The following is a 27,924-nucleotide window of genomic DNA, read 5'->3' on the forward strand; positions in this document are numbered from 1 at the left end:
TGACATACAGGGAGCGAGGTTAGGGATGAGTGACATACAGGGAACGAGGTTAGGGATGAGTGACATACAGGGAGCGAGGTTGGGAATGAGTGACGTACAAGGAGCAAGGTTAGGGATGAGTGACATACAGGGAGCGAGGTTGGGGATGAGTGACATACAGGGAGCGAGGTTAGGGATGAGTGACATACAGGGAGCGAGGTTAGGGATGAGTGACGTACAAGGAGCAAGGTTAGGGATGAGTGACGTACAAGGAGCGAGGTTGAGGATGTGTGACATACAGGAAGCGAGGTTAATGATGAGTGACATACAGGGAGCAAGGTTGGGGATGTGTGACATACAGGGAGCGAGGTTGGGAATGAGTGACATACAGGGAGCGAGGTTGGGGATGAGTGACATACAGGGAGCGAGGTTAGGGATGAGTGACGTACAAGGAGCAAGGTTAGGGATGAGTGACGTACAAGGAGCAAGGTTGAGGATGTGTGACATACAGGGAGCGAGGTTAATGATGAGTGACATACAGGGAGCGAGGTTGGGAATGAGTGACGTACAAGGAGCAAGGTTAGGGATGAGTGACATACAGGGAGCGAGGTTAGGGATGAGTGACATACAGGGAGCGAGGTTAGGGATGAGTGACATACAGGGAGCGAGGTTAGGGATGAGTGACGTACAAGGAGCAAGGTTAGGGATGAGTAACGTACAAGGAGCAAGGTTGAGGATGTGTGACATACAGGGAGCGAGGTTGGGGATGAGTGCGATACAGGGAGAGAGGTTGGGGATGAGTGACATACAGGGAGCGAGGTTAATGATGAGTGACATACAGGGAGCGAGGTTAGGGATGAGTGACATACAGGGAGCGAGGTTAATGATGAGTGACATACAAGGAGCAAGGTTAGGGATGAGTAACGTACAAGGAGCAAGGTTGAGGATGTGTGACATACAGGGAGCGAGGTTAATGATGAGTGACATACAGGGAGCGAGGTTAGGGATGAGTGACATACAGGGAGCGAGGTTAATGATGAGTGACATACAAGGAGCAAGGTTAGGGATGAGTAGCGTACAAGGAGCAAGGTTGAGGATGTGTGACATACAGGGAGCGAGGTTGGGGATGAGTGCGATACAGGGAGAGAGGTTGGGGATGAGTGCAATGCAGGGAGTGCGGTCGAGGTGGTGAGTGTTTGGGATGTTGAATGGAATTCAGGGAGCGAGGATGGGTCGATGAGTGCAATACAGGGAGCAAGGATGGGGGATGAGTAAAGTACAGGGAGCGAGATACGGCCAATAATTGCTTGATATACAATGGTCGAGTTTCGAGGAGGAAGGAAAACAGGGAGCGAAGCTGAGCTGATGAGTGCAATACAGGCAGCGAACAAGACTGATGACGCAATTACACGGAACAATGGACAATTGAGTAACATGAAGTTAGGCCGATGAGTGAAATAAAGAAGAGAGATGGGGTTCACGAGGGAAATACGGGAAGCGAGGTCTGGGGACTAGGAAACTACAGGTAGAAAGGTTCGGCCGATAAGCGAAATACAGGAGAGGGATTAGGTTTATGAGGGAAACGCGGGAAGCGAGGTTGGGGGATGAGGGAACTGCAGGGAGCGAGCATGGGATAAAACGCGGGGAACGAGACTAAGCCGATAAGTGAACTACGAGTAATCAGATCATGCTGATGAAGGGGTACAATTATAGGAGATAACGAGTTGATGAGGGAAATAATACAGGACACGAGGGAAGGGATGAGGAAACTAAAGGGGGTGGGGAGGATGGGCCGAAGAGATGAAATACAGGAGAGAGAGAGAGAGAGAGAGAGAGAGAGAGAGAGAGAGAGAGAGAGAGAGAGAGAGAGAGAGAGAGAGAGAGAGAGAGAGAGAGAGAGAGAGAGAGAGAGAGAGAGAGAGAGAGAGAGAGAGATGAGTCGAGGACAAGCGTTGAGTGATGTACAATGTAAGTGGTGTGATTGGGTTATGATTGCTAGGTGAAGTACATTGTATTAACCCATTTAGGCTACACTTTTATTAGTTTGGATTTGATTTAAACTATGATGGAGATGCGTCACGGTTCATCGTGAGCCGTAACATTATACATACGTATAAGGATTAGTGCAGTGAGTATCCCAGCCTGTGACACACATTATTAACGACCCCAGGTCGGTATATTCGATAAGTGTAACACTTTTCTCCATTGTTTATAGATGACGGGGACGAATCCCGAGGAGTTCCAAGTAGCATCAGCATCTGTTGCAGTTTATCACTCCGCGGCGGGTACGAGAATCATGTGAAAGTAAGAAGAACTCAAAGGTAAGCAGAAAAATGTCAATGCGACCACTCATTTAAATTAGGACAATGCAATATGTTGTTTAAAATGTTGTGTTTTTTTTTGTATGCAGCAAATTGTATTCATCTTGTATATTTTGTGATTAATTGATAAATGTATTGATTATGAATATTACTGTTGTCAAGAATGTATGGAATCCCCGTTATATACACGTGCGTACGTGCCAGACTGTATACATACATAGCAGTTTATTATTCTATACAAATAACATATGGTTAATTTCTACAGTAGATAATATACTTATATAAACTCTAGGGTATCTGTATATACCGGTGTACAAGTTCAGGGGAAGGCGCTATTTGATAAATGCCGTTGTTGGGCTCATATCCCTTGGTATCGGCTGATTGGTGTGACAGTGCGCGTGAGGTACACGCGCTAACGATCCCTTCGCGCTGTCGCCTCATTTCCTCAATCACATACCAGCGCACCGTTAAACCGACAATAGAGCATTCCTATGTTATTTATAGTATCCCCCTCCCCGGGGGTTAGACTGTGGTCACATCTAATAGGTTACGCGAGGTAGCATGTTGTCTACATTTTTCTTGCATACGGAAGTTTTAGAGATGATTAAAACCAACGCAACAGATAGGTAAAGCTATTTTTGTCTTAACACCGAGATGATAATGTATAATTAACCTATTCTAAACTCAACATATACATACTAGATAATACATTTATGTATGGTGTGTAATTATGCCGTACATATTATACATGTAGTCCTAGACACGCACTCTGTACACAGATTATACAGCATGTACAAAACGTGATGTCAAACTTGTGTTTATTACAAACCTCTAGGGCGATACAGTTTTCAGACTCCCCAGAGATGCATGTCTGATGGTACATACACAGTTTTCTGACTCCCGGAGATGCATGCTCATCGCTATAGTTTTCAGACTCCCATAGAAGCATGTCTGAAGATATAGTTTTCAGACTCCCGGAGTTCCATGCCTGACGATACAGTTTTCAAACTTCCCGGAGTTCCATGGCTGGTAATACAGTTTTCAGACTCCCGGAGTTCCATGCCTGACGATACAGTTTTCAGACTCCCCGAAGTTCCATGCCTGACGATACAGTTTTCAAACTCCCCGGAGTTCCATGGCTGGTAATACAGTTTTCAGACTCCCGGAGTTCCATGGTTGACGATACAGTTTTCAAACTCCTCGGAGTTCCATGCCTGACGATACAGTTTTCAGACAACCTGGATATGCATGCCTGACGATACAGTTTTCAGACAACCTGGATATGCATGCCTGACGATACAGTTTTCAGACTCCCCGGAGTTCCATGCCTGACGATACAGTTTTCAAACTTCCCGGAGTTCCATGCCTGACGATACAGTTTTCAGACAACCTGGATATGCATGCCTGACGATACAGTTTTCAGACAACCTGGATATGCATGCCTGACGATACAGTTTTCAGACTCCCCGGATATGCATGCCTGACGATACAGTTTTCAGACTCCCCGGAGTTCCATGCCTGACGATACAGTTTTCAAACTTCCCGGAGATCCATGGCTGGTAATACAGTTTTCAGACTCCCGGAGTTCCATGGCTGGTAATACAGTTTTCAGACTCCCGGAGTTCCATGGCTGGTAATACAGTTTTCAAACTTCCCGGAGTTCCATGGCTGGTAATACAGTTTTCAAACTCCCCGGATATGCATGCCTGACGATACAGTTTTCAGACAACCTGGATATGCATGCCTGACAATACAGTTTTCAGACCACCTGGATATGCATGCCTGACGATACAGTTTTTCAGACCCCTCCCCCCCGGAGTTCCATGCCTGACGATACAGTTTTTCAGACCCCCCGGATTTCCATGCCTGACGATAGTTTTCAGACTCCCCGGGGTTCCATGCCTGACGATACAGTTTTTCAGACCCCCCGGGGTTCCTTGCCTGACGATACAGTTTTCAGACAGCCCGAGGTTCAATGCTTGGCGATAGTTTTCAGACTCCCCGGGGTTCCTTGCCTGACGATACAGTTTTCAGACTCCCCGGAGTTCCATGCCTGACGATAGTTTTCAGACTCCCCGGGGTTCCTTGCCTGACGATACAGTTTTCAGACATCCCCGGGGTTCAATGCTTGGCGATAGTTTTCGGACTGTCGGCTATGCATACCTGATGGTACAATTTTCAAGTTCTGGGAAGACTTTTTCGCTGAATTAATTTATTCGGATGACCGAGTATAAAATTGATTTAAAGTCATCCATGTTTGATTTGCTTTATTTATTGCGTGTTTAATATTTTAAATCAAAATGCATTGTTTTAATTGATACATTTTTTTTTATATTTTCATTTTAATTTCTATTGAAAGTGTTGATGTATAAGATTGATGATCTCGGGTTTAATCAGATGCTAAAGGGTCTGCCTCGTTAATATCTTATATGCCCTACAAACAGGGAGAGTGTGCTTACATTTGCCAGTAAAAATATACATCATAAAACACGTTGAGTTAATGCCAGATCTCATACACCACAGGGATATTAGACCTTTACCACTGTACAGAAGTTGGTTTGATTCTGGTCGAAGAGGAAGAGCTTTGTCGGACAAACGTTCATAAAGGAAAGATGTAGATTGTATAAGGCGATGTGGTATTAGAAAACAACCTTAAATCCCATCCTCCCTGGTGTACAATGATGATTCAGGTTAGATGGCAGTTGAAATGTATGCAGTTGTCTTCGCGCTATTGATCTGTAAACCATATTGCATTCACATGGACCATGAATACATCCTGTCATTAATATTGGTTATAATTACATTTGAGAGGATATTTTAAAATGTGTTTGTGTTTGATTTAGACTGATTTTTTGTTTTCATCTTGTGTTTATTTCTGAGGGAGTCTTCTACGATTCCGGCAAAATTATTTAGATGATTAATAAATATGATTAAGACGATTGATTCATTTTATGTGCTTTATCTGATGCGGCATGAATAGCGTTGACCAAACCTATTTCAAAATGGCGCGAAAATGACGTCATATTAGCATTTCATGTTATCTAGATATAATTCATGGCCGATACCGCCATTCAAACATTTACATCGATGTGTAAAATTTGTACAAATGTAAATGATCTGACTATATATGAGCTTAGGAAACTACTGGCATGATTTGCGTTGTCTACAGTATGCACAAATAAGACGGGTACTGATGTACATTGTACCTGCCGACAGAGACAAAGAAAAGCCTCTTTGATAGATTTTATACTCGTTGTATTGCCTTCTCCAGACCACTTCTGTGTCATCAACAAAGACAGTATAACAAAACATCATTTCAAAAATCCGTAATTTTTGGAACGTAATTCTTATGCGGCGCACCCTACTCATTACGCCTCGGTTGATTCCGTAACTACGGATCCATTGCTAGAGATAGTCGGCTACTTCCGGTACAGTACTCGTCATCGTTTTTACGAAATCAACCGAGTTGTAACGAGTGTGCTGAAGGGTGTCGGTATTCCGAGACAACCCACGGTTCATATTATTGTATGTATGACACTATAATACAAATGATATGGCCCATTGGTTGTCCCTGTATATGGACACACAGACATAAATATGTTGGAATAGGTGTATGCAAGAGTACAGGTGGTGCAATGGATATGTTACATGTACCTGGTGTTAAGTGGTGTTACCGGTATAGATTGTGGGCGGTCTAGTTTTTACAACAGGGACCTTCCCGTGTGTGTAGATATATATCACATCTTTAGACGTTTTCGGAAGCTAGATTCAAATTCGGTAAAAATGACACATAATTAACACCGGGTTGTAATTTTTACCTAATTTTCGTCTAGCCCCCAAAAACGTCTGAAAATGTGCTATTCACACTAGGGAAGGTCCAAATAACGTAGACTGTAGCGAATTCTCAAGTCCCTGTGGTTTTCACAAGGTCATCGATTATTGAAGGTTATGTGCAGACACTACAGTGTGCAAGCTGTGCATGAAATACGCGGTTTAATAAATTACGTATCTGACTCCTCTGCCAAGTATATACTTCTATCATGTATTGATTGGAATGAGAGGCGAGGATGTAAATCAATTTCTTAATCAAAGGTTTTTATTTGGAAATAGTCTTCAATTCGATAAATCTGATTAATTACAGTCTGCCAATTACATAACGCCAAAAATAATATCATCACGTGCTGCGTCAACATTTTATTAACGAATGTCTGGCCGGAGGAAATTTTCATAGAAAAATAAATTAAAAAAAAAAAAAACAGACAAAAAACTAAGCTATGGCTGGTGAAAGAATGCTCTCAGTACAGTTTTCGATAGACTTTCACTAATTTAATGATAAAATCATTTACGATAGTGATGATTAAAAACAGGGAATCAAAATGTTCATATTTTTTTTTTGTTTTCATATTTTTCTTATTTTAACACAAATCATTGGCGTTATCGCTAAAAAAGCAAACAAAAACAAATAAAACTGTTTGTATTTTAAAAAGCAACCGAATATGTTGAAATTTGTGGTATACCGTATTTACCGACCTAAACATTTGATATACATGTACATTGTATATATACCTCATTAACACTTAATATACTTATTGTTGTGACGTCATACATATGCATGGCATCACGCTATTGTTATAGTTTCTCTATCCCGGATAAGCAGTGAAAATAACTTTTAAAATGTATAAGCAGGTCTTTCGAGTTACATTTTATAAGCAATATTGTCCCCTTTGTTACTGCTGAATACCATAAACAGTCCTAGCATTTCGGATGTTTTTGTGTTTTGTTTTCTATTTCAATTTCTGGTGGTGAATTTGTATTGAGACAAATCATTTCGAGGCAAATATACACGGTTCTGCTTACTACGGCATAATGCAGATCTATCGACCGGAGATACAATGACGGAGGGGGTTACACGGAGATTGTGCCAATATATACAGGGCACCAAGCGATCAAACATGAATTCCGCCCCGCCATTACACACATGTGGTGATGTGCCTCGGGTGACAATACTACGATGTTTTACGTCATTTATTTCGCGTAAGTATGGAAGCCCAAACGACACAACTTGTTGTCTGTGCTTTTATACCGTTACACATTCATACGCCTCATACATGTATTTCATTTCAAATTATTGACATTTGTAATTGAAATATGAAAATAAGATTATATGATTGCTATATGTGTAATATTATCAGTATTTAATGGGTAGCGCTTGGAATGTTCCTTGTGCCTGTATCCGTACAAGCGTGTAAGGCAAACCTGTGGTTTCTCTTCGTAAAAGTATTACAAATACAGAGGTTTTTTTTTTGTATAATTACATGTTGGATTAGGCATATGTTGTTAAAAAAAGCTTTTATAAGATTGCAGGAGGAAACGAATAATAAAGATACAAAAAAAAAAAAAAAAAAAAAACTATTAAAGAACATGGACAAGTTGATGTGTGAATATACATAATTTTGGAGCTTTAAAGCGAAATCGAACTTGACTAATCATTAGTGACGTGTATGTAAGGGTCTGTTTTTCGTTGAAACACTAGAGAAAGGAATTTTCATGTACATTGTAATAATCAGCACTCTTCGAGATGATATACACAAGTTTGTAATGTACATGCACCGATGGGGCTTCCATACTGGGATGAGAAAATCGGGAAAGCTGGGGAACTGACAAGTACTGGCCACAGACCAATCGCTGTCCACACGGACGTGTATCATACCTGCTACACAGGCTAACATCAAATCAGCGCAATATCGGAAATCATTCATTTCGTCACATGCACAGGGATAGCACGTAATCTTGAAATAGTCTCGTACGTGAGGTGTACTTGTATTGAGACATACCTTTTTAATGCAAAATAATCATTGAAGCTAGGTTGTACTTTGATAAAGTAGAAACACGAATGTTAAAGTTCCGAATTGATTTGGAAATAATATATTAAGTGTTTGCTCCTAGCTTTACTTGAACCTCGCTATTCTGGCAAACTTTCCGGAATAATCGGTTTGGATTTTAGAAGTTGAATATCCTGTATGTCAGGGTCTTGACAAAGAAAAACACTTTGTTCTATTTTTCCAATACACAATTACTTCAAAATAATTTGATTGTAAATTAATTCACTTTTTGTTTTTTTCTGTTTAAGGTAGTTTCGGGAGCTTCCGGTATGAACGAATGGCGGTTTTGCCCGATCTGTATTTGTCGCTGGAACAGGATAATCACAAAAAGCTTCACAAATTGCTAGTAGGTGGCGCAGATGTCGACTACTTGTTCGAGGACGATGGACGTTTGAGTGGGAAATCTCTTCTCCATCTATGCTGTGAGAAGGGACGCGTAGAATGTGCAAAACTTCTAATCAGAAATGGAGCGGATATTAACATACGCGATAAATGGGGACAGACCCCCTTAATGCATTGTGTTATTGCAAGGAATTTAAACCTGGCTAAGTTTTTGTTGTCATGGAAAAAGTCTTCTGTTAGGTGTCAAGACAAATTCGGTAAGACTGCGCTACATTTTGCAGTGGAAGAAGGTTGTGAAGAGGCTGTGAAGTTGTTATTGTGGTACGGAAGTGACGTTAATGCTAGCACAATGTGCGGACTAACTCCCCTTATTAATCTTTGCTCTCAGCCACCGTACCCAAACCAAATCGCCCTTCTGGACGTGCTTCTCACCTCAGGTGCTGTTGTCAATATGAGAGACTTCCGATGTAAAAGGTCAGCTCTTCAGGTAGGTTTTAATTTTTATGTATATGACTTCCGGTTCAATAGGTCATGAGATATCCAGACAGTTTATTTGAAGCATGCCTTACAATGATACAATGTAAATATATGTTAGGATCATTGCTGATGTTCACGTATTCTCTTTATTTGGTCCAACAACTATAAAGAGACTCGTCATTTTAAAATTAGGTATGACGATGAATCTCGCACTCAGATGAAGAGTACATGCGCAGTGCCATTTTAACGACCATTAATTGACTGTGAAATGCCAGTCGTTAAAGTATTACTAGGTACCCTCAGCATGAGTAATGCCCAGAGTTGTCGATAGGACATAGAAAGAGATGTACAAGGTAACAGCTGGCTCATTATATAATCATTCTAATTGACCGCGGGATAGGTCTCGTACAATGTACCAAATTTCCGGTTCCGGTGACATGGATTTTCATCGATATTGCCCTATACGGCGCCCCTTAATTTTGAGCCATTGAAATAGGCACCACCCTTAACTTACGTTGTTGTAGTGGTATGACGTCATATGGTACAACTGACCAACATGAAAGTAACTGATGGAGTCCACGTCCATATACATTGTACTTACCTATATAAACTGACTGGACATTGCTTTTGACGATTTTATGGGGGTAATAAATTGAGTTGGTATCGTAACTCAAGTTCATCTCTGTTCATCATTCAATAACATTTCTAATGACGACATTAACAGTGTCTCACTTTGGGACTTTGGATTGACAGTTCACATCGGAGACAACTCGAAATCTAATTCATTGGCAATTTCTGCTCACTGCTTGACGTTAACACGAATTTGACGATAGGGATTTGTTATCCAAAAATGTGGCTTGAAATTAACACACGTGTTTCCACTAACATGCCAGAAAATAGGGTAGGTACATGCACATAGTAGGTCGATAATCGTTTTATTTTAAGCAGTTGTTTCCTAAGATTATAAGGAACCTTGACCTTAATAGTTCCTCCTTGAAAATATAGCACAACGATATTGGGATGTAGGCGTAAGCGGAATTTTTTTTTTGTACGAGTAAAGTGACTTGGTCTCAGCCCAAAACAATGAAAGCTTTATATATTTTTACAATAATAGCGAAACATGTTATATCAACTTATATTAATCACTCTTTGTGGCCCGGATGAAAGTGCGCGAGGAGTCTCACGTGGTTGCATCAGTTCTCCTTAAGTTAAGGAAACACCTTCACTAAGAATTTCCATAGAAAAGCATATAAATATAGAAAAAAGGTCCTAAGAAATAAATTTCTTTAAATCCAATAATGTTTTAATATGGAAAATTTTCAAGATAAGAAACCTTGATGAAACCGGTGGGGTGTCATGGTAACGTGACCAGTTATGACGTTTCAGAGTGATTGTAGATAACAACCGTTCATTCGTGGAAACCATTGAAATATGAACTCTGTTCTGATTAACCAACCAAGCATTCTATAATATTTGTACTATGGCGATATAGGGCCGGGGTGAGCGACCGAGTGGTTAAGGCGTCCCAACACTTTATCACTAGCCCTCCACCTCTGGGTTGTTGTGAGTTCGAAACCATCGTGGGGCAGTTGCCTGGTACTGACCGCATGTCGGTGGTTTTTCTCGGGTACACCGGATTTCCTCCGCCTTCAAAACCTGACACGTCCTTAAATGGCCCTGGCTGTTAATAGGACCTTAAACAAAATAAACAAACCCACAGTTATGACGCCGATGGCACTATAGCGGTGAAAACAGTTTCCCCGTTCCGTATTTTATATTATGTTTCTGATATCTCTTCTGTCCGACATCATTACCCATGGCTTTCGTATTAGTTATTCTTTTGGTCTCGCTGCCCTGCCAAGGTTCTATCTTTGAGAACCTGGCATTACCACGATTTCACCTTAATTACTTGGCTGGTGTGTTCGATAAAGCAGGAAACGATTGTCTTTCATTCTTTGTAACATTCCTCATGCCCTTTGTACATATTTCACTCTAGTTTCAATGATTTAGAATAAAAATGCACTTTTGATTACGATTCTTTGATGTTTCCCAATCTACCAATAGTAAGTTATACTGCGTTAGTGATGCGCTTTCTTACCATTGCTCACTAGTAGTTTTGAAGAAGTCATGATATATTTCTATTGTGAAAACAGTAAATAGAAAATAGGTATTGTGAACAAGCAAACTACCAATACATTACCGCCTTGATGGACGATCGGGGCCGCGATGGCTGAGGGGTTAAGGTGTCCCGACACTTTATCACTACCCCTCCACCTCTGGGTTGCGAGTTCGAAATCAGCGTGGGGCAGTTGCCACGCACTGACCGTGGGCCGGTGGTTTTTCTCCAGTTACCCCTGCTTTTCTCCACCCCCAAACAAGGCACGTCCTTTAATGACAAAGGCTGTTGATAGGACGTTAAAAAATGTTGATGCAGAATGTTTGATTTCTTGAGGAATTTATCGACAAGACTAATGTTGTCCGTATTGCTACTGCCCAAGTCCTCATTTTGAGAACGTAATTTCCACATTGATTTACTCTAGAATTTCATAGCGGCTTTCGGCGATGAGATAGATCTCAGTAAATTCACTTCTCTGTGTACGTTTTAATAGATTCTCGTGTTAATTAAAAAAAATCACCTTCGTTTTAATGAGAGGTACAGTTTCGCTGACACGTCATTGTGAGTTGACTAAGTAAATATAAAAAAGTCAAACAAAATGTGTGAAGTCTAAGCTTAAATCAATATCAACGAAATAATGCATATGAAAGTGATCAAAATTTGCAACGAGTAGTTAAATTTGCCTGTTCAGGAAAGATAGAGTTAGTAGAGATAAAATTTGGTTATTCGAGATAAATAGGTACAATAGCCGTAACATAAGATAGTCTAGCTGCATTGAAGCATAAGCGATGCATTCTGTATCGAGAAAAGCTATCATTTTTGAGTTATCAGTGTTTGTAAAGAGTATCAGCTGAACATCTTCATGTAGAATGTTTTATGTTCTGTATTGAGGTATTTACTCAACTTAAGTCTACAGGTCAAATTGTACATAATACTTCTGACGCACGAGGTTTGACCCGCCCTGTAAGTAGCGGACATGTGTATATCATATACGTCCAATGCTATATTTTTGTAACTCTCAGGAAAACAGATGTTTTGCTAACCTATAGACCTATATGCCAAATATAAAACGCCTTGCCTATGTCAAAAATGAAGCTATGTATATATACAGTCACCTGCTGTGAATAACTCATTAGCCAGCTGTATTGACGCTATGGAGATTACGGAAATAGAAACATTTACATAGACGGCAGTGTTAACATTTTCGGTATTGAGTTTTGGAAAAAATCCTTTGCATAACTACAATTGGTCTTTGTTAAGCTTGACACTTGCGTAACGGTGAGTGCACACCCTGATGATCAGCATCATTTGTACGCTTGTATCAGAGAGGAACGAAAGGGTGATGGTGTCCCTTACTTTATATGTTAAGCTTCATATATACGCTTAGATCAGAAATCGTCTCATCAGCTTCATTTATACGCGTACATCAGAGAAACCATGCAAACAGCTTTAATCAGAGAGAAACAAACAAAGTTATGTTGTCGTTTATGTTGAGATTCATTTATACGTTTAGATAAGAGAAATCGTTCCATCAGCTTCATTTATACGCTTTAATCAGAGAGAAACATACACGTCACGCTGTCGTTTATGTTGAGCTTCATTTACACCTAGATCAGACATAAAAGCTGATGCTCTCTCTAATATTCATCTTTATGTATGTATGCTGAGATTTGAGTGATTGTACATTGTACTTGAAATCGGATTCATATAATTATGCGCTTAAATGATGGAGCGAAAGATAGATAATCAGCTCCAGGTACATTTATACGCTCAGATGAGTGAATCATACACACGGATACCTTCAGTAATTGATGGACTTGTAGCCTTTATCTATAATGAAGTCAAACGTGAACGTTGTCTAACGGTTGCCTTTTTAGTAGTTATTGGTATGTTGAGTACATTTTGAAAAACAAGAACATTTTTGATGATTTAGTTGTATTTTCAAAAAAGGCAATGCACATTGTTAACAAGCAAAAGTTATTTAAAGAGAATATATACATGGGAAACCATGCTATAGATCAGAGAAATACAGGAAGTACTGATTGGAGCATTGTATCTATATTCATCTACGGACATCTTCATTGTACATACATGTATACGTAGGTAATATCAATGTACCTGTATACCAAGGTAATAACAATGTACCTGTATACCAAGGTAATAACAATGTACCTGTATACCAAGGTAATAACAATGTACCTGTATACCAAGGTAATAACAATGTACCTGTATACCTAGGTAATATAAATGTACCTGTATACCTAGGTAATATCAATGTACCTGTATACCAAGGTAATATAAATGTACCTGTATACCTAGGTAATATCAATGTACCTGTATACCTAGGTAATATCAATGTACCTGTATACCTAGGTAATATCAATGTACCTGTATACCAAGTTAATATAAATGTACCTGTATACCTAGGTAATATCAATGTACCTGTATACCTAGGTAATATCAATGTACCTGTATACCTAGGTAATATCAATGTACCTGTATACCTAGGTAATATCAATGTACCTGTATACCTAGGTAATATCAATGTATCTGTATCCTAGGTAATATAAACGTATTGCTATATTTATTTTGATGATATCTGATGAAGTAACACCTCAAATAAATGTCGCACATCACGTAGGAGCCTATAGCACAGACTTTTATGACATTCAAGGAAGTAGGACAATCAGAACACTTGCCTGCATTCTTCATCAGCCTGTATATCAACCTTTGTCTGTTCGGCATCAATAAGATATTTCATGCTTTTAAGAGCAAGTCCGTTAACATCGAATCAAATACAACAAGAAGGCATAGTAAGGGAGCACGATTGGTACGTTACAAGGGAAAGGTTTAAAATATACGATTCACAATACAAGACACACAGCATTTGTTTAACAAGCCGTTCCTAGGTATGTGGCCTTGTTCCAATGGTCCATTGGTTTATATTGTTTCGGAAGACAGCACATTGTCGATGTATCTGAAACTGCTTAAAGATGTTATGGCTGTTTTCCATTTGTAATCTTTGTATGTCGAGCTCGACAACAAATTTTGATCATCATTGCATTTAATCTTTTGGCGTATTTTTTCAAACTAAACTCCAAGACAGTCATATATCAACGATATTTTTCCACCGTTCACTATTTTATATTAAAGTGAAAGTTTGATAAGAATAGTATGAACCTGTCCCCTCAGTTTGTCAGGGCTTTGCTTGGGTACAGGTAAAAGACATCACATCATCTGAAAGAGGGAACGTTTCGTGAGGCCATTCTAGTATCACAATACTACTATTCTCAGATTTGATAGTATAAATGTACTTAAAATAGTTGTAATCCAATACTTACTAGGCGGTTCCGTACCTTTTGCATACGATGTGATACATGTGTAGGAACCCTGGTCTTCGGTGAGAATGTAATCGTTTCAATAGGTATATTTTCATTATCAAAAATGTTGTTTGCAACCGACTACATTGTATCAAGTGTTCAAAATGTCAATTTAAAAGCAATCAAACATTTGATAGTTATAACCTGATGAACAATTCACATTTCAGGTGGCAGCACTACAAAAGAACATCAAAGTCGTAGAGAAGCTTTTATCCTGGGGAGCTGACCCGAACTCTCTGGACAGGGCTGGCCGGAGCGCTCTGACTAACGTCATCAGTGAGTGTTTACATGCGTACGAGATAAATCGTGAGATTGATCCTGACGTCATGACGGTCATCGTACAACTTACACAGGCGGGTTCTGATCTCAACATCAACAAGTGTAAATGTAGTAACCCTCTCATAGTTTCAACGTTCCTCAAGGTGGAGCCACTGGTACGATTCTTCCTGGACAACGGCGCTTGTCCGGATGTTACATGTAAGATTATTGTGTTGAGATTCTGCTTGATATTTGTGCTCCCATCTGTATACTGTGTGCCGTATTGACAGTTAGAATGAAATAAGAATACAGGGTGCATAAATACTGTATAAATGGTATTTGCTTTCGACCATGATAGCTTTTAATAAGGAAATTCAGAATATTTTTTCTTTTTATCTGTAATGCAAAATGACATCCTTCTCTGTTCAGTTTTGCGTTGGATATCCCCGTTTTACTTAGCACAGTTATTGTGATCCCGCTTGCGACTGACAAAAACACATTAAATACGAATATCACGCAGCGATTTTACACGACATTGTGAAAATAAAAGTTTTAAAAAGTCTGCGTAGGAACAAAGAACTGTTCTATGTTATAACACCAGAGACGGTCTATGAAAAAGCAGGAACAATATAGCTGTTGTTTGCTTTGAATTTCAATATATGTGGGAAGTTCTACTATCTCTAGAATGTGCCATAATGATATGTAAGTATAATAAAGTTAAAATCAGGTGTACAAGAAAATGGTAAATAGAACCCGCAACTTAAACCACGATAAGAGTATAGCTCAAAATTACAACTCAATATCCGTGTCAGTGTGACTTACCTGTGTACCTTACAGTATCAACTTGACTTATCTTTGTAACATGCAGTATTAGTGTGACCCTATCTGTGTGACTTACAGTATCAGTGTGACTTATCTATGTGACTTACAGTATCAGTGTGACTTATCTAAATGACTTACTGTATAAGTATGACTTGTCTATGTGACTTACGTTATCATTATAACCTGTCTGTGTGACTTACACTATCAGTGTGACTTATCTGTGTGACTTACACTATCAGTAGGACCTATCTGTATGACTCACAGTATCAGTGTGACCTACAGTATCAGTGTGACCTACAGTATCAGTGTGACCTACAGTATCAGTGTGACCTGTCTGTGTGACTTACAGTATCAGTGTGACCTATCTGTGTGACTTACAGTATCAGTGTGACCTGTCCGTGTGACATACAATATCAGTGTGACCTATCTGCGTCACTTGTAGTATCAGTGTGACCTATCTGTGTGACTTACAGTATCAGTGTGGCTTATCTATGTTACTTACAGTATCAGTGTGACCTATCTGCGTGACTTGCAGTATCAGTGTGACCTATCTGTGTGACTTACGGTATCAGTGTGACTTATCTGCGTGACTTACATTAACAGTGTGACTTATATGTGTGACTTACTGTATCAGTGTGACTTATCTGTGTGACTTACATTAACAGTGTGACTTATATGTGTGACTTACTGTATCAGTGTGACCTGTCTGTGTGACTTACGGTATCAGTGTGACTTATCTGTGTGACTTACATTAACAGTGTGACTTATATGTGTGACTTACTGTATCAGTGTGACCTGTCTGTGTGACTTACAGTATCAGTGTGACCTATCCGTGTGACATACAATATCAGTGTGACTTATCTGTGTGACTAACAGTATCAGTGTGACCTATCTGTGTGACTTACATTATCAGTGTGTCTCATCTGCGTGACTTACATTATCAGTGTGACCTATCCGTGTGACATACAGTATCAGTGTGTCTCATCTGCGTGACTTAGAGTATCGGTGACTTGTCTGTGTGACTTACAGTATCAGTGTGACCTATCTGTGTGACTTACATTATCAGTGTGACTTATCTGTGTGACTTACTGTATCAGTGTGACCTGTCTGTGTGACTTACATTATCAGTGTGACTTACTGTATCAGTGTGACCTGTCTGTGTGACTTACATTATCAGTGTGACCTGTCTGTATGACTTACTGTATCGGTGTGACTTGCCTATGTGATTTACAGTATCAGTGTGACTTGTTTTGGTGACCTACAGTATCAACGTGACTTGTATGTGTGACATATAGTATTAGTGTGACCTGTCTGTGTGATTTACAGTATCAGTGTGACCTGTCTGTGTGACTTACAATACCACTGTGACCTGTCTGTGTGATGTACTGTATAATTGTGACTTAACTGTGTGACTTGCAGTATCAGTGTGACTTATCTTTATGACTTACAGTATCAGTGTGACTGATCCGTGTGACTTGCAGTATCAGTGTTACTTATCTGTGTGACTTACAGTATCAGTGTGACTTATATATGTGACTTACAGTATCAGTGTGACTTATCTAAATGACTTACTGTATAAGTATGACTTGTCTATGTGACTTACGTTATCGTTGTAACCTGTCTGTGTGACTTACACTATCAGTGTGACTTATCTGTGTGACTTACACTATCAGTAGGACCTATCTGTGTGACTCACAGTATCAGTGTGACCTACAGTATCAGTGTGACCTACAGTATCAGTGTGACTTATCTGTGTGACTTACATTATCAGCGTGACCTACAGTATCAGTGTGACCTGTCTGTGTGACTTATAGTATCAGTGTGACCTATCTGTGTGACTTACAGTATCAGTGTGACCTTTCTGTGTGACTTGCAGTATCAGTGTGTCTCATCTGCGTAACTTAGAGTATCAGTGTGACTTGTCTGTGTGACTCACAGTATCAGTGTGACCTACAGTATCAGTGTGACCTACAGTATCAGTGTGACTTATCTGTGTGACTTACATTATCAGCGTGACCTACAGTATCAGTGTGACCTGTCTGTGTGACTTATAGTATCAGTGTGACCTATCTGTGTGACTTACTGTATCAGTGTGACTTATCTGTGTGACTTACTGTATCAGTGTGACCTATCTGTGTGACTTATAGTATCAGTGTGACTTATCTTTGTGACTTACATTATCAGTGTGACTTATCTGTGTGACTTACTGTATCAGTGTGGCTTGCCTATGTGATCTACAGTATCAACGTGACTTGTTTTGGTGACCTACAGTATCAACGTGACTTGTATGTGTGACATATAGTATCAGTGTGACTTGCCTGTGTGACGTACAGTATCGGTGTGACTTGTATGTGTGACATATAGTATTAGTGTGACCTGTCTGTGTGATTTACAGTATCAGTGTGACCTGTCTGTGTGACTTACAGTATCACTGTGACCTGTCTGTGTGATGTACTGTATAATTGTGACTTAACTCTGTGACTTGCAGTATCAGTGTTACTTATCTGTGTGACTTACAGTATGACTGTGACCTATCTGTATGACAAACAATATCAGTGTGACTTGCCTGTATGACTTACATTATCAGTGTGACTCACCTGCGTGACTTAGTTTCAGTGTGACTTATCTTTTTGACTCACAGTATCCGCGTGACTTATCTGTGTGTCTTATATTATCAGTGTGACTTGTCTTTGTGTCTTACAGTATCAGTGTGACTTATCTGCGTGACTTACAGTATCAATGTGACTTGTCTGTGTGACTTACAGTATCTGTGTGACCTGTCTGTGTGACTTACAATATCAGTGTGACTGATCTGTGTGACTCACAGTATCCGCGTGACTTAGCAATACAAAATGTGATGTTAATTTTCTCTCTGGAAAGTGAAAAGACGATGTTACTCTATATGAAGACCAAGACATGTCTACGTCATAAGGATAGCAATATGGAGGTATTCAAAGTACCGTACCATATGGTACCCTCTCTGTTACACAAATACGCAAAACACACAATTATGCCATAAGGTGTATGTTACGGGCTGGGATCTAATTATTTTTACGTATATTCTGGGGATTAGCAGAAGTCATGTTCACCTCTTTAGTTTTGGAACAGTTTAAACAGAAGTGAAGTTATCTAGTACTGATTTGCTGGCGTATTAACGTTAGGTCGAAGAGGATTTGTGTGTATGACGAGGGCTCCACAGTTGGCGGGTCGCTTACTACAGTATTGTTATAGGAGTACCCTCAAGTGTAATGACCGTTTACAAGTGGTACATCGCTTGGTGAATGCGGTACAGGGGTCAAACAAGGTCATAACTAATGAATCATTAAGTGTCGCTGACCCAAGAACAGACGATAGAACTGGGCTAATGGTGATTGCGATCATCCGTAGTTCTACGATAACACGTATTGGCCATCTCGAGGGAAAGGAATGTGCCTTTAGGTTTTATTGGTACTGCACATCTGAACATTCCTCATTAAACTCGACAGTTAGAATGAACTTTTGACAATTAATAAAAGTCTCCTATTTAAAAAAAAGAATTTCTGAGAAAAAAAAAATAGAAGAAATATCGCACCCCAAGAAGCTTTAAGATTGATTGGAATCGCATTGTCTGTCTATCTGTCCGCCAGTCATCACAGAATCTTATTCGGACATATCCTCCAAAACTGTAAGGTCGATTTCAGTAAACTATGGTGGTTTGATAGTTTCTATAGTGTTCAATTTGTCGAGTATGTGTGTAATATACTGCCACATACATTGTCCTAAAACAGTATAAACCAGTTAACTTTCTACGTTTTGTGACACAGATAGTGACGTAGACTGTCACTAAAATGACGTAGCCAACATATTTGAATGACTTCAAAGTTACGAATATTACGTCAACAGTTACTAAAGTGACATACAAAAAGGTGGTTTAATTACGTTGGCTGTTGTTACAGTGACGTAGAACGTATAATATCTCCAGCAGTTATTATAGTAACGCCACAGTCCCACAGATATTACAATGACGTTCAATGTTTCTACAATTTTGTATAAAGATACTTTATATGATGAAACATAGCTGATACAAAACGTTGATGATTAAATTAACGTGGATATCTATCCTTGGGATCATGATCTCCTTGTCATCCTTTAAAAATAATAATTGGGATTTCCTGGAATTCCGAAATTTTGAATAAATAGATCAGAGGACGTTTTAATTAAATTTCAAATCAATTGAGTGTTGATTTGTTCGTTTTAGTAAAATAAGTGTCTAACTTGTTAAAAAGAATGTTAAAAACGGCATACGATTTTCAACTTTATCTGATATGATATGATATGATCAAAGACATTCCTAACATAATGCCGAGACTATCAGAATTATCCTTTATTACAATATTCTAAAAGTAGACATTCGCTTCCGACTAATTGAGTCTTTTTAGATACATGGAATGCTTAATCATGCCGTCATATTTAAATGTCAGACCCATCCATGACTCAGAATGTAAATAATCTCTGACTGCTCAGATGTCTAAAGTTATTGCTTTGTAAAAATGATAATAATTGATATAAATATGCCTAATATCTACAGATAATTACGGCAGTTTATTTGTACATGCATTTTAGACTCTTTTTTTTAATTTTGAAATATATGACATAAAGCTATTGTATAAAATTAACATTCAGATTGTCTTTCGCTGAATAAGAGGGTTTTGATTTATATACATTAATTTGTATTGATCAAACATGACTATGCATCAATTTTAATTCTGAATTATATTAATCATTTTATGATGTATACGACATTTAAATGGTTAACTACATCGTCTACACGTGAACAGTGAACCCCTCCGCCTGCTTTTGTTACATTGTCGGAAATATACTGCCCCTCGATGTGTGGTCTTTCTTTCTTGCATGAAAGTATTTATGGGTGTGTGTCTTCCTTTGATTTTTGTCTTCTTTCCAGAGAATTAATTCTTGTCTTCATATTTTCAGTATTATTACGGAACTGTGAGTATCTGATGTAGACTAATTAACTGATATTTGTAGCTGTAACGAACTAAATCACGTTATCGCGGGAACTAACAAACACTAAACAAGATAGATACTTTATGCAAAAAGTGCTGCGGACGGATTGAACCTTCTTCCAGCAGTAATCAAATGATTCTCTATTTAAAACATCTTCACGTGAATGCCTTCTATTATATAAATCTTCACTGAAGATCGTAACGCCCCTTCTTTAATGTTAGAACTAGAACAGGTAGATCGCGTACAATACGTCTGGGTCACGGTGATACTCCCACTGGACGTACCGAGCTATTGTCCCAGTCTTTAGGACACATTTGCCTTTGACAGACACTAGGCTATTGTCTAAACAACGCCCTGTCATAATTACATCGAGGAATTACTCTGATTAAGTTATTGTCAACGCTTTACAGTAAAAATAATGCTCCTTGATCTTTCTTGCCAACACATTACTCAGTCAAAATACCATTTTATAATTTGCTAATTTTGAACGTAAAACGTTTAGTAAGTAAGCTGGAGAGAACTAGTTTTCGTTCTTGTCCAATGATATCAAACCTATTATATTCCGTATATAAATCTTCGACACTAAATTGTTATTTAACAAATGAGTATATATTTGATTGACAAGGATGTAACTTCCATATCCCTTTAAACGATTTTCTAATAAAAAAAAAAAAAAAAAAAAAGAAACAATTGCCTTACTTTAATCAAATATTAATACGGATAGCATACAATGTATTGAGTGATAAGATTTACTTTTTAAGAAAGGTTAATTTTATCATAACATTAGTATAATGGCGGTATATCATTCCAGACATGTATTAGCATCAATGGTAATAAACTTTACTTAAGTAGGTTATTTGATTTTGCGATAGACATCACGAGTGCCACCAGATGCCATAGTCAATCGCTATTTCGTCGTATTTACATATTAAGTAGTTACTAATGTTGTTTTTTTTTTTTATCTTTGTCCCCTTCTTTGCTCTGTATATCAAATTCGATTAAATTGGATCAGAATGTGTTTTTCCCTCATTTTAATGTGATAACTTCTAATTGTAGTTTCACTTTAGTCTTAGACTTTGGATATGACCCAGTATTAATTGATTTTTGTTTCTGTTTAATCTTTTTAAACGATTGTAACCTTGGTGCAATTTAGTTCGATAATTTGGAATTTAATTGTTAATTTATTTAATATAAAACCTTTTTTTGGAATTATTTCTGACCTTTTGAATTACGTTTTTGCCTGAATATATAACTATGTACTATAAATGTGCTAAATATGGTGCATTCAAACGTTAGAGCTTCACCGAATATAAACAGGTTAGCGCACTGATGAATAGCACAGTCATACTACATGTCACAAAAAACAACAAACAAACAAACAAAACAAAAACAAACAAACAAACAAACAAAGCAAAAACAAACAAAATATATATATATTATATCTGAACTACAATTAGGGCAAGCATATTTAGCAGAATGTTTTAGTTGAAATAGCGCCAATATACGTTTACCTTCTATGGGTAGATTCACGTCTAAACAATTGAATTTACCATTTTAACAGTACACGGTATGTGATTAAATCCACATCGATAACAATAGGATCGGTGGACACACTTAAACAAACTTGTTTAGTCCTCTAAAAATAGCATTTATCTATCTTGTTAAAATGTCTTTAGTTAAACAATTACATTTTGTATTTATTTACTCTAAACTCATTGATAATTAGCAATATGATGATTCTCAAACATTAAACATGACACCAGGCGGAATACTCAGGTTAATATTTAACAACGTGAAGATAATCTAACATTAAAACTGACACCAGGTCGGAATACACAGGTTAATCTTTAACAATGTGACACCAGGCGGAATACACAGGTTAATATTTAACAATGTGACACCAGGCGGAATACACAGGTTAATATTTAACAACGTGAAGATAATCTAACATTAAAACTGACACCAGGTCGGAATACACAGGTTAATCTTTAACAATGTGACACCAGGCGGAATACACAGGTTAATATTTAACAACGTGAAGATAATATAACATTAAAACTGACACCAGGTCGGAATACACAGGTTAATCTTTAACAATGTGACACCAGGCGGAATACACAGGTTAATATTTAACAACGTGAAGATAATCTAACATTAAAACTGACACCAGGTCGGAATACACAGGTTAATATTTAACAATGTGAAGATAATCTAACATTAAAACTGACACCAGGTCGGAATACACAGGTTAATATTTAACAGCGTGAAGATAATCTAACATTAAAACTGACACCAGGCAGAATACACAGGTTAATATTTAACAATGTGAAGATTCTCTAACATGATACATGACACCAGGATAGATAAAACACTAAATTAATCATTAACAGTATGAATATTATCTAACATAATATATGGCACCAGCTGGAATACAGAAGTTAATCTTTAAGATGTGAAGATTCTCTAACATTACAATAACTTAGATAGCTTGTTTATTGTTTATCTATTGTACGTAGTAAGTAGTATTGTTCCAGGACTGTCATGTTGTATTAATACATTGATGTAACCTTTATTACGTTTCACAGCAACAAGACCATTGATACACGTAACACTACGTTGTAATCTTTATATACTATATACTATTTAAAGCACACTAACATGGTGGTAATACTAACATAATGATAAGAAATATTAGACTAGAATAACAACCGCTGCCTATTGTTTTTTATGACAATGGTCTTTATATATGTTTGTTAGATCATGATTTGATATTTTTGTCGTAATTTGTATACAATGCATATTTATATGCTTATATATATATATTATCGACACTCAAACAATATCTAATATGAATATTTCAAGTTAATTGAAAATTGATGGTTTTCGAGTTCCTTTTCTTGAAGGAGACGTCTTTTAAAATAATGTTAGAAATATGATGCTATTCATCTTAAAACGTTCATTACTTCACTGACAATAGCGTTGACTTACCTAAACGCTGTTCTAGTGATATTAATTGTCGAATCTTCGTTTAGAGATGGTTACCATTATGTACTGAAAACAACAAAAACAAATATAGATTGAAAAAAAAACCCAACAAAACTGAATATAGCAAACGAGACACAGCCGATACGGGATCTCAAAGTATTGTAATTTGATAAATAATTTTGTTTCTATACTGTAAGACACGCAAACAGGTATCGGATAGTTCAGCAGCTGCACATACTGTCAGCCAGGCTTAGAACCTACCGCCGCCGCCACCAAATCCTTACTGATTATTATCATAACACTACTTGATGGTTCTAATCATATGGACATCAAATTCATACATCGAGTTATGATAAGATTTTATGTACAGCGAGGCACATGTAATCATAATAATATTATGATAACAATGCCCGAATGATAGACATAATTTTGTTACTCCTTTTTGGTTTGACGGCGATAGAAAATCGTGGTTATCTCCCTTTGTATTCCTATCTCGGTTAATATGAACATTATTGTAAGATCTTTTTTTTACTTAAGTATTGCACTAGTTTTACAAACCTGTATATACCTCTCGGAGAATATTGGGATCACAACTTTTCCAACATAAATGAATAAATCGGTTTCAGCGTACTTTTCATAGAACTGTAACAAGACAGCACGTATAATAGTACATTTGTATATGCAAATGCAAGATATTAAAAATGTTCAAAACTTGAGAATGATTAAAACTTAGATAATTTATTAGGTAATGTGGTGGAATGAGACAGCATGTTAAGATGTTAATTGGTGACATCATAAATAATTACAAATATTTAAAATTTACCTCGTGATCTGTACAGAGGCTCGTGTTCCTACTCGTATTAAATTTTAATTAAATTAATTTGTCATTAAATTAAAGAACCTGAATATCAAACATGTTCCTTTATAGAAAGACATGTAATTTAATCATAACGACGCCAACATCAATTATGTTGCTATATATAAACATGTCTGGATGCATGTATCGTTCCGGAATGTTGATTCGCTTAATCATGCGAATAATTATCGTATAATTTATGTCAGTGTGTAATTATGTGCATCATGAACAAAACCTTACAGAAATTAGTCAAATACAGTGATTTTTTGATTTTTTCCTGTAAAGTGTGGCTAAATGGTTGTGTATAGCAAAATATTATATTCATTTTTATTACCTGTCTGAGGTACTTAAATGTATGTATTAATCAAATTAGCAATATATGTGTGTCTGATGAAAGATTATTTACGGGAATGTCAGAATGGTAAAATGACTCCTAAGTCTGGGCTGGCCTGACCTGTGGCTGATACTTTACTCATAGAACGGTATTACATATAAGGGTAATTTTTTTCTATTTTTTTTTTTTTTTTTGAAATAGTTTAACGTATATTCATATATGTTAATTGGCTGATCGTAACGTGATAAATGTTGAAAGTATTTATTAAGGGATTGATATACATAACTCATGACAGTTATTGAAATAAGGTGTCTTTATCATATTAATACAGTCTAAAATAGAATGTTTTAGTATTATGAATTAAACAAAGATGCATTCATACATTTTTCGCATTCCACAAAGCCGTGTCTGGTCAAAATTTAGCATACAGACAGATAAGAATTGTGGTATTGAGGATACAGTTGTATTTACACGTAAATTTACATACCGTACTCTGTGCTTGCTGTCATTGTATGTTTGACAGTTGTATGTCCATGCTGATACTTCGTTGACAACTTTTAGATATAAACATACGTGTAACTAATTGATATACAGCATTATATAATGCATATTTAGATTAAGTGACATTTTGTATCAACATGATAATTGGTAAGAGTAACGACACGCCCACAATTTCTGTTACAATCTTAACATAGAATCGAACCTCAAGCCTTTTGGTATTTTTATGGCAATAATTGAATCAAACATGTATTACAAATGTTCAAGTAATCAGCAACAACATTTATTCATTTTTTAATTTTTGTTTATACCTAAAACTACATATTTAATTCCCCTCTGTACAAATTGATATTTTAAATGAAAAATACTGAACATATATGGCAAACATAGGGGCCTGAAATTGGTGATTTACCTCAAAAAAAAAAAAGCATGGTTGACAGGTCTGGTTACACTCCATATGATAATTATGTGCTTTCTTTATCAATGTGTTCATTGGTATAAAGTGTTGAAGATAGGACTAGACATCAAACGCGTATCATAGTTGACGAGAACCCCTCATTAGCTGTTGTCCCCGAGAAGTGATGAATATACGGCACAAACTAAGCTTAACTGGTAATAAAATATGATATTACCTAGAGAAACCTTTGAAGTGTGAGCCAACTACTTATAATTGTGTTAATTAGGTTTAAAATATGCATAATGCAGATTATTTAGGTCACAAGTTATTATGCCTGATAAGATATTGGACATAACAGATGTTATTAAAGTTTATTTGGGTCATTGCTACAGGTATCATACATCAATTAAGTCCGCGTGTGACTAATTGTATTTGAATGGTAAACATGGAAATAAGTAAGGATACTTTGTTTTATAGAACAAAATTCCGAACAGACACATATTGATACAGGGCAGTGAAGACCTCGCATTGTAATGAGTTTACTGTTTGTACTTCTCTTTCCTATTACAGTCACCATTCATCATTTTTACATAGTTTACTTTATCATATTATTCCCAAAATAGAAATGTATAACAAATTACCATATCTAATATTGATTTGTCAAAGTCGACTTCAATGGCAAACATTGTTTATAAAGTAGTTATCGCCTTCAGTTTAAAACAAGTAATAGATAGAAAATAATGATAATGAATATTTTTATCTTCCACTTATTAACGTTTCTAATAAACTTTTGATTTTGTTTCAGAGATTATTTTGAACCATAAATAAAGCAAGATATATATTTCAGTAAACCTCAATATCGTCTGGTAGATGTAAATGTTTAATGTATGGAGTATACTGATATTTCAGTTGTAATATTGAATTATACTCTTCATCAACTTGTATCTCAACACAATCTTGAATTCTAGGTCCCGATAATGCTAATTTGGCAGTGAGTGACTGTATATGATATTAGCCTTCATGCAAAGCCATATAAGTAAACATTTGAACATTTAGAGAGGATAATCTAAATACTCGGTATGTTATGTAAACCAGAAATATAAATTACGATTCTCTCTATTTCAGTCGCTGCATATGCATATACCGTTCCGCATTTTAATGATCTTGGTCTAGTTTGAAGGTTAAGATAGTCAATGGGTCATATCTTGTAAACGGATTAGACCATTTTCTCCATAAATATGCATTATATACGACTACTAAGTCTTTATCAGTGACCCTCCAGACAAAAACGATCATGTCTAATATGCCCAAATCACTACACGAACAAGATATTGTTTCTCATTTTTTTCTCACGCGTATTGGATTTTTAACTATTATTTCCTACAACGTTTATCACAGTATAAACTATTATGGGAAGGTTTAGGATCCCCTGCTTCTGAATATATAACGTTTTTGCTCTGAGCTGAAAAATAGGACTGTTTTAATTGTGTATCAAAAATGTGTAAACACTTTGCAGGTTTGCTTTCGTCACAAAGATAGCTCCAGTTGTTGTATTTTCTTTGTTTCAGAATAGCTAATTACTAGCGATGATGACACAAACCTTTTTGTACTAAAACGAATAACAAGGATATATAAGTAGTATATAAAGTGTCTATATTCATGAAGGATATGTGAGGGTTTGCATTTTTGTGTCCATTCTAAATAGTTTAAGTGTGTTAACTTAATTTTCAATAAAGACATGTAATGGCTATTTGTAACGTAATTTCTGTTCCTGTTGCAGTCCAGTCCGGGATGACGCCTCTGCTGGTAGCTGTAAACAAAGGAGACGCTGCAGTGACACGTGCTCTTATCTCCCACGGGTGTCGGATGGACGTGCGTGGTAGGATAACGCGCAGACCGGAAGAGGAAGTGTACATGGACCCATTCGAGCTGGCAATAGAGAACGCGTCTTGGGATTTGGTGAAATACATGGTGTCGGCGGGATACCACCCTTCTAACATTGCGTATCTACGTTCGGTTAGTCCCGGAGTTTCCCTTCCAACATCTCTCCGTATCAACAAAGAAATGCTGACCTTCTTGAGGAAGACCGCCTCCCAGCCAACAAGCCTGTTTCAGTCAACGTTACTGATGATCTGGCGTACACTAGGTTCGGACTTACCGAACAAAGTGCGCCTTTTATCACTTCCGTCCTCTCTCAAGTGTATGATTATGTCGGAGGCATTTTTGTCAAAGTATTGATAAAATATTGTTTCTCTTCTTCATTTTTGTTGTTA

General features: G+C 37.4%; 1 protein-coding gene across 3 annotated transcripts; it reads left to right on the forward strand.

The window, feature by feature from the left end:
- Positions 1-2,088: 2,088 nt before the first annotated feature.
- On the forward strand, positions 2,089-27,908 carry LOC117341702 (serine/threonine-protein phosphatase 6 regulatory ankyrin repeat subunit C-like). 3 transcript variants are annotated; one of them, XM_033903559.1, is made up of 6 exons: positions 2,089-2,107; positions 2,195-2,300; positions 8,431-9,011; positions 14,665-14,974; positions 20,549-20,563; positions 27,432-27,908. In XM_033903559.1, exons 3-6 carry the CDS (start codon positions 8,460-8,462, stop codon positions 27,887-27,889), a joined length of 1,335 nt encoding a protein of 444 aa, XP_033759450.1. In that variant the 5' UTR covers positions 2,089-2,107; positions 2,195-2,300; positions 8,431-8,459; the 3' UTR covers positions 27,890-27,908. The 3 variants fall into 3 exon arrangements, with proteins under 3 accessions (XP_033759450.1, XP_033759452.1, XP_033759451.1); XM_033903560.1 differs by lacking the exons at positions 2,089-2,107; positions 2,195-2,300 and adding an exon at positions 7,969-8,103; XM_033903561.1 differs by lacking the exons at positions 2,089-2,107; positions 20,549-20,563.
- The last annotated feature ends 16 nt before the right edge of the window (positions 27,909-27,924 follow it).

Source organism: Pecten maximus, chromosome 14, assembly GCF_902652985.1.
Source record: "Pecten maximus chromosome 14, xPecMax1.1, whole genome shotgun sequence".
Taxonomy (NCBI): Eukaryota; Metazoa; Mollusca; class Bivalvia; order Pectinida; family Pectinidae; genus Pecten; species Pecten maximus.